The sequence below is a fragment of the Limulus polyphemus genome, unplaced genomic scaffold (genome assembly GCF_000517525.1).
Source record: "Limulus polyphemus unplaced genomic scaffold, Limulus_polyphemus-2.1.2 Scaffold4125, whole genome shotgun sequence".
Lineage (NCBI taxonomy): Eukaryota > Metazoa > Arthropoda > Merostomata > Xiphosura > Limulidae > Limulus > Limulus polyphemus.
In genome coordinates, this window is record NW_013669735.1 from 72,148 (window position 1) to 80,658 (window position 8,511).

At 30.7% G+C, this 8,511-nt stretch overlaps 1 protein-coding gene across 1 annotated transcript in view; it reads right to left on the bottom strand.

Annotated features, from left to right (window-relative positions):
* Positions 1-3,211: 3,211 nt before the first annotated feature.
* The window catches only part of LOC106470628, a 14,947-nt gene continuing 9,647 nt past the window's right edge, over positions 3,212-8,511 (bottom strand). Inside the window, exons 9-11 of the mRNA XM_022399255.1 lie at positions 6,815-6,965; positions 4,946-5,183; positions 3,212-3,344 (exon numbers count right to left, since the gene is read on the bottom strand). Coding sequence (XP_022254963.1) covers positions 3,212-3,344; positions 4,946-5,183; positions 6,815-6,965 — 522 coding nt within the window. The remainder of the gene's footprint in view (positions 3,345-4,945; positions 5,184-6,814; positions 6,966-8,511) is intronic.

Below are 8,511 nucleotides of genomic sequence, written 5' to 3' on the forward strand. Positions count from 1 at the left end.
TTGTAGCATTTGTCAATCAATGATAAGGAGAATCTTTTTCTGTCACTTTGTATACATTACCCTTTATTCCAGTAAAAGATTTCATTTTAAATATTGTGGATTTACAGTTATGTACTTAACTTAATATGAAACACAACACAACGTTTTTTTGTAAAGACATTGTTACCCTATTGAATATCAGATTTAAATTATCTAAGTGTAAATTTCCTGTGAGATAAGCTGGCCTCATACTTCTTGGCTCATTGCACTGATTGAAAACAAGTAAGTGAAGAAACAGATATTCCATACATTTCTGTCACAAGGGGTGCTGTGATATGTTGGTTTTATTTTAAATTTCAAGCAACTTGAGCAAGATTACAACAGGGCTACCTGCATTAGCTGCCTGCAATTTTAAATTGACAGAGAAGTTGTACAACACCTTCCACCTCCAACTCTTGAACTTCATTCGGTCGACTGTCACTCTTATGATACACCAATGGCCGAAGCTGCTCCACAGCCTGGCACACTAACCAGAGGGCTGTGACATAAATATTCAACTACTCGATCTTCAGAGCTACTTCTCTACCGATTGTTAAAAATTAGTTTCTAATTGCAAGTTTATCCTTCTCGAAAATCCAACTGCAAATTTCACAAAGAAGTTGAACAGAATTACATTTTATTGATAAAAAAAAGTTTTTACAAAACTAAATTTTATACAATGAAAAAAAACAATAAGCAGAAAAAAAAAGAGTTGTTCGTTTTATAAATAGCAACAGTAATTTTGAGCACGTATACATCTAATTTACAGTATTTTGCATGAAAAGCTTATGTTAGTTTTCAACCAGCGTACAAATATGTATAAATATATAATAAAGCCAAATGATGTTATTACAAGCTAATAATGTGAAGAAAAAAAATAACTTCACGTTTTTTTTTACTATTAAATCAGAGAACACGATTATTTCAGAGAAATAATTAACTACTTATCTGACTGCAAACGTTTATAATGTTAATTAACAATTACGCTCAAACCTGCTAACGTTGATTAACAATTACGATCAAACTCGCTAGATTCTATAAAACAAATTATAATATTGATAGATTACTATATCCTTTAACACTTTCTTCTGTGAATTAAATATGAATTATGTTATTGCATTAGTGAGCAACAGCCTTTTCAACACAAGCTTTTAGTTCATATTTTCACCACCAGGTTGCACCTTAGAAGACTTCAATCATGGGGTATTCAACAATACAAAAAGTTTTGTTTCTTAATTTTTAAAAACAATAAATCTTAGATTTTCTCTTTTGAAAGCTAGACACTGAGGAATTACAAAAAATTTGTGGTTTTTGAGGAGGGAAAAAAAAGAGACTGAGAAATATTTATAGCAATCAAACGTGCCATAATCCTGAAAAATTACACCATACTTTCTAATTGGAATGGACTATTTTCTGAAAGTAATGCTAGCTCCTCAGTCAATCACAAAGTTTTTGATGGTACTCAAAATGAATAAAAGATTGACAATAAGGAGAAACTGGCTGATCAATAACACCATCAGATAATCAATTAATAATCTTGATTAATAAGAAATCCAAAAAATAGTGAAAGAGAAAGCCTGTCATATTGAAGATGTTCAACGGGAATCCCTCTCTCAATGCAGACTTTAAAAATGTGGCCACAAGTAGTGAATACTGATATCGAAGTTGGAATATATATATTAGAAAGTTCAGAATGCACGTGTGTAAAAAAAATGTACATCAAATATAGAAAGACTGCAGATAAAACTCAATAAAGTTAGGGTTACTAAGCATGAAAAAACACCTATGAAGATGAAAAAAATCCACCTGAGAAAGAAATACTGAAAATAAAACTGCTGAAGACAGAAATGACGAGAACCCTCATAACGTAGAGACGTTGAAGGTGATAACAACAGAGATGCTGAAGATACAAGGAAGACTACTGAAGATACACACAATAGATGATCATTAATAAAGAATATTAACAATGCACATAATGCAAACAAAACCTTTAAGAAAGTGTTGAAGAGGGGGGCTTAGAATGAGCACCAAATCTTCGAATACATACCTGTACATCAAAATTCTCTTTTACTTTAAAATCAAAATTCAAACTGAAATACTTAATTGTTTACATAACCCAAAATAACTATCTTAAACAGTTTTATATTACTGTAACTTACGAAAGAAATTGTTCATATTGGCACACTTTAGGACAGGAGTTCTTACTCAAAACAATTGTAAATTAATAATGAAAGTTACAGGTCAATAACCTCTTTCTCAGATAGTTCATTAAGAAACTGTTTTTTAATCTGTTTTGTAGCCAACATTTGAATTTTGGAAACATTGGGGGTGAAGAACCGAGCCGTCATGTTCACTTCACCGACTCTGCTCTAAAGAATGAATCATCTTCCGTCCTGGAATCTATGTGCAGTACCATCAGTTGTTCGGAGAAAACTCTGGAAAGGCTACCGGCATCGGAGAGCTTCTCGTCACAGAATACGAGTGCCAACCTCTCAAACTGCACGTTTAGTGACATCCCTTCTACCGGTGGCAGTAGTGTATTCAGTCAGTTGTCAATTTTGTAGTTTTTTAAAATTGAAATTAATAAATAATAAATAAATAATAAATTAATAAATAAATAAATAATAAATTAATAAATAAATAAATAAATAAATAATAAATTAATAAATAAATAAATTAATAAATAATAAATAAATAAATAAATAAATAAATAAATAAATAAATAATAAATTAATAAATAATAAATAATAGTCAAAAAGTTATAAGTCTTCTTTGTACAAATAGTTATGGCAAAATGTGTTTTCAAGTAGTCGCTTATTTTCTGTAGTTCACGTAAGAAGAAAACTGTAACCAAATATCTGTATTACTGAATAAAACCTAACGCAAACCCTGATCTGATCAAATGTTTCTGAGAAAGCACAATTTTCTTAGATTTTAAATATATAGAATTTTAGTTCCCAAATCTTTCATAACTACTGACTTAATTTTCATATCAAATGAAACATTTTTAATTAAATTAAAAAATTAATTAATTTTTTATAAAATGCATAAAAAAACAGTTGATTTAAATGCTTTCGATGACTGTGAGATTTTTTCTATCATTTTCTACTATCTTAGAAATACCTTTGATTTATGAACATTTCAATATTTGTAAATTTTTTTTTAAGGAACAACATAAAAAAAGTAATCATTCTTACCATGCTGTAACATGACTATCGTTCGAGTCTAATCCTTCCTGGATAGAGTTCTTTGAATTTAAAGTGGAAGACAATGCAGCTTTTGCTGTTGCTTTCGGAGACTTCAGAATACCCTTACGAGGAGTTGCTCTACAGTAAACAAGAGCCGTTTATAAACTTGTTTAAGATAAACGTTATACAAAGGAAACTGTACTTGATTGAAGGCTGCTGTGGACTGGATTTACCTTGGAAGTTTTTGGACAATATTCTGAGCTATTAGTGCAGATCTTCATTAGATAGTTTTGAAACACGATCGTAATTTAAAAGACAGATTGAAAAATGGTAGAATGTAACTAAAGCAGAGAATTCTGAGTCTCGAATAAGAGGCACGACATCATCAGAACTTAACGTGTAAACATATACTTTGATGCTCGTTCTATTCATTATTGTGGAAAAAAACGTTCACAATCGATTGAAATCTGTCTTTAATACAGTTTGGGGATGGTTGACATCAAAGGCTTCTTTGTATTTCCTGGTTTTCCAACGATGTGCGTAGTCAAGTATTCATTGTTGGTTCAAATTGATGATTTGTTCAATGTTGTAACTGTGTTGTGGTAGGGCCAATTTTTCTGGATGAAAAAGAAGTCAGGAGATGTTTCTTTATTTAACATTCTGCTGGTTTCTCTGATATATGTTTTACCTCATAAGCACAGAATCTTACAGACAGTGTTTGTATTTTCTTGTTGGGGTTTTGTTAAGCATGTTTTTTTACACATTTCAGAAATGCATTCACCATCCTCAAATTACAGCCGTGTTTCAGCAATATTTCACGTACACAATTTAATCAATTTGTCCCGTCGAAGATCTGCACTAGCTGCTCGAAACATCGTCCAAAAACTTTTAAAACAAATAATGTCCACAGCAGTCTTTAATCAAATACATTTTTAAACTAGTAACAAACACAGCTGAATTTAAAAGTTTCTATGATCTCAATCAACCAACACACTTTCTAAGGGCAACAAAGAAACAGTGAACCCATTTTAGCACATGTATCCAAAAGTAATAAATCTATTACAAAGTAGCCAGATCTTAAAAATAAACTCCAAACCCAAAGGCTCTTGTCTCTGTAGGTTAAGCTGACTTGACAACAGCACATGCAGTAAGTAATAGGGGGAGAAAAACACTTACTTAGGGATATTAAGTGTTAATTAATTAAACATATGATGGAGTTATTAATGAACATTCACATGAATGTAGTTTTCCATATTATTATATTATTAAACCTTTAATTCTGAGTAAATTATTACTATTATGTTCACCTTTATTTCTATTTCATTTAAGTTTTTGACTTATAGGTGTCATAGAATTTTTACATCAGTATTTGGAATCTGAAACTGGAGGTGGGGCACAGGATAGACAACACCCCTCCCATGGTCCCAATATGGGGACAAACATTCAAACAGAGAATGAAAAACCTCATCCAAATGGAACTGAATTTGTCAAACTATAGCAGTTGATTTCAATAAAAAGAAAGTTATCGAGGAAACAGCAACAAATCAAATATTAATGTTAGTGTAAGACTTTTAGGAAAATTCCATAACTAACTGCATGTTAAGCCACACTTTGAACTGGTTACCTGAAATATTAAATAACTAACAATTACCTTCAGTGAATATTATTTATATATTCCATAACTTTACTTACAATACATTAAACTCTTAACTTAAATATCAGACATAACACTCTCTTACTGGTTCAGAGAATCCTGTAGTTTCTTCAATGATGTGGCAGCATCATGATGTGCAACCTTTAACCTTACATCCACTTCTGCAGCACATACGGGGCTTGAACTGTTGTCCTTGTTGTTGGTTATAGTAGAAAAATCACTAGTCTCACCCAAAAACTTCTGACTCATCAAGTCCGTCAGAGACTTCTTGAGACTCACGGCCAAAGACTGCAGCTGTTTTCTTATCAGCAAGTCTTCAGGACCTTTTGGATTAATAATTGATTTGTTAACAACAAAGACTTTTTTTATTCATATGAAATATATATATAAAATAGTTTTCTCCAAAACTAGTTAAACATTTTCAATGATATATTCTAAATTTCAGTGTCGTTTGCTTCAGTTTATGACGCCTTTATCACACTCCCAAATAACAGTTATTTTTAGCTTATGAAATTGATTTCCACTACTGTTTGTACGGGTCAACTCACTGAAAAAAAAACGACGAGCTTTTAGCTTTAGCTACAATCATTTCTGTAATACACAGTATAGTGTTATTTCTCTTTACACGTCACTGTAAAAAATAAAACAAAATTTTATTCATTCCCTCAAGAACTCGTGCTTAAAGCAACTGATATTAAAACTGATTTGATGGGACAGAACTACGTATCTATATAACCTATAGAAAAATATCAGTTTAGTTCCTTGCCGCCCTTCATTCGTGTCTGAAAAACAGAAAAAGTATATGCGTCTATGCTTTCCGTAAAGAAATACCCACCTTATACTTTTCGTTTAGTGAATTTGATTGCATGATGACACTTGTTAAAATGTTGAAAACTGATTTTCAATTATGATATCAGAGAGCGATCAACAATACCAGAGAATCAGTGATAACTGATCAAAAACTCAAGACTTCTGTTTGAAATCCTATAATATCAACATTAATTTTATGTTCAAACATAAGGTTTTTATATTATACTCCAGATAACTGTCAATATAGTTTAATCTTTAGAATTATTTTTGTTAAAATACAATATTAGATTGGTAACAATGAATAAAAACCCTATAACCCGAGCACTTTCGAAAGGTGGACCTTTCTTCTTCAGGGGCAAACTGGTAACAATAACAGTGAATAGAACTGAATGTGTGACACTCTTGATAAACAATAACAGAGAACAGAACTGAATGTGTGACATTGTTGATAAACAATAACAGTGAATAGAACTGAATGTGTGACACTGTTGATAAACAAAACAGTAAACAGAACTGAATGTGTGACACTGTTGATAAACAATAACAGTGAACAGAACTGAATGTGTGATGCTGTTGATAAACAATAACAGTGAACAGAATTGAATGTGTGACACTGTTGATAAACAATAACAGTGAACAGAATTGAATGTGTGACACTGTTGATAAACAATAACAGTGAACAGAACTGAATGTGTGACACTGTTGATAAACAAAACAGTAAACAGAACTGAATGTGTGACACTGTTGATAAACAATAACAATGAATAGAACTGAGTGTGTGACATTGTTGATAAACAATAACAATGAATAGAACTGAATGTGTGACACTGTTGATAAACAATAACAATGAATAGAACTGAATGCTTGACACTGTTGATAAACAATAACAATGAATAGAACTGAATGTGTGATGCTGTTGATAAACAATAACAGTAAACAGAACTGAATGTGTGACACTGTTGATAAATAATAATAGTGAATGACACTGAAATGTGAACAGCCCTGACATAGCTAGCAAACAATGACCATTTACATTAAACAAAAAAAAATCCAAATCCTGCCAACACCAAAAACATTATACAACCAAACAATAACATGTTTATCTTTTTATTTTAGGACAATTACAACACTCTATACACAATACCTGTGACTAAGTTCTCCATCATGTTAACAAACTGGACAAGCTGACCATTCAGTTTATACAGACTTTCTACCGATTCAAGACATGTGACGTAGAACTCCTTTAAAGCCTGAATACTGTCGTCAGAACATTGTGTGTTGCATATATCTTCAGGCTATTAAAGCAAAGAGAAAAACTAATCTTTCAGATTATAACTTTGATTTTAACTTTATCAGATCATTACTATACTAACAATGTTACATATAATTAAATAAAACTTATAAAAACATCAACTTAAGACAAAAAAAGTTAAATTTTTATATACTTAAGTGGTTGACACAAAGATGTTTTAATACATATTTTCTCTACAAAACACCACGATCTAGAAAATTAGCATTCATATTAACCTAAACAAATGTTTTAGTAAAAGTTAGCTATTAGCAATATAAAACAAAACTGATAGGCCCAAGGGAAGTATCTTTTGAAGAAATAAAAAAAGAAAATAAGATCTTGCAGATCCTTGCCCTCTTGTACAGAGTAAACAAAAACATTACAGAACATTTTAAAATAAATAATCCCTTTCTCAAACGAATTGAGTTTAAGTTTAGTGACGAAACCTCTACATAAGTTGATGATAAAATCACACATTGGCCAGTTGAATAAAATATCCTTGGCTCTTTAATGAAGATCTCTCTCTACTATTACTTATTTTACTGTCTTTGCACGTGAAAAATAATAATAGTTTATTTAACAGTTTTTTCAAATTAAAACAATACATGCTTGTAGAATTGATTTTTTTTAATAATGCTCGTTAGTTCAAGATAGTATTAGTAGCAGTTGAGTGTGACGTAATAGATTATTTATGATTCACTTTTCATTGCCTTTGTTTCAATTGTAGCAGAATGACTTTAATCTATACATTCAGATCAAACATTTTATGAAGATGATATTTTATAGAAGTAAATTTTCAAGTAATAAAATTTATTTATGATTAATTACTTGACAACTACTGGGTGACATTCATTAGTTAAGAATGTTACTCTGTGTTTTAGTCCTAGCCTAAACAGAAATTAATCTTGCCGAGAGGCATCGGGACAAATAATTGCTAATTCAATAAAAGAATGATTTTAAAAAAATCACTTTTTTGGGACTAAAAATACAACAATTTGAAGATGAAACTGGGATAAGATTTAACAAGTTTAGTTTTGAAATTCAGTCAACAGCAGGGAATTTTAACCTAAGTGAACAATATTACAATTGAAAATTGTCTAATGTAAAGTAATTCTGAAGTGTGAGGGTGAATGTATTATTTCCTGATTTGTAAACTTAAAATTTGTGACTGGATTTTTGTATTTCCAGGCTAAAATTCTAGCTCACAAACAAGTTAATTTAATAAGAAAAGAATTCCCAGAAAAGAATAGTATAATAAGACATTTCTCCTGAAGAAGAATAGTCAACTATTCGAAAGCGATCATGTTTTGGGTCTTATTTTAAGTTTATAATAAGACATACATGTTTAATTTGTTTAGAAACAAACAAACAAAAGGATTTATGATATGGTTTGATTACAACAAGGATACCTAGAGTAAAACTGATATAAGTCAGATGAGGCATTAATTAAACATAAAGGAATTTAAGTCAATCAACACACTTTAATATCAACTATCATATCGACAAGAGTTGCTGGAACTAACGAACATATTCAAGAAAAACAGAGGTTC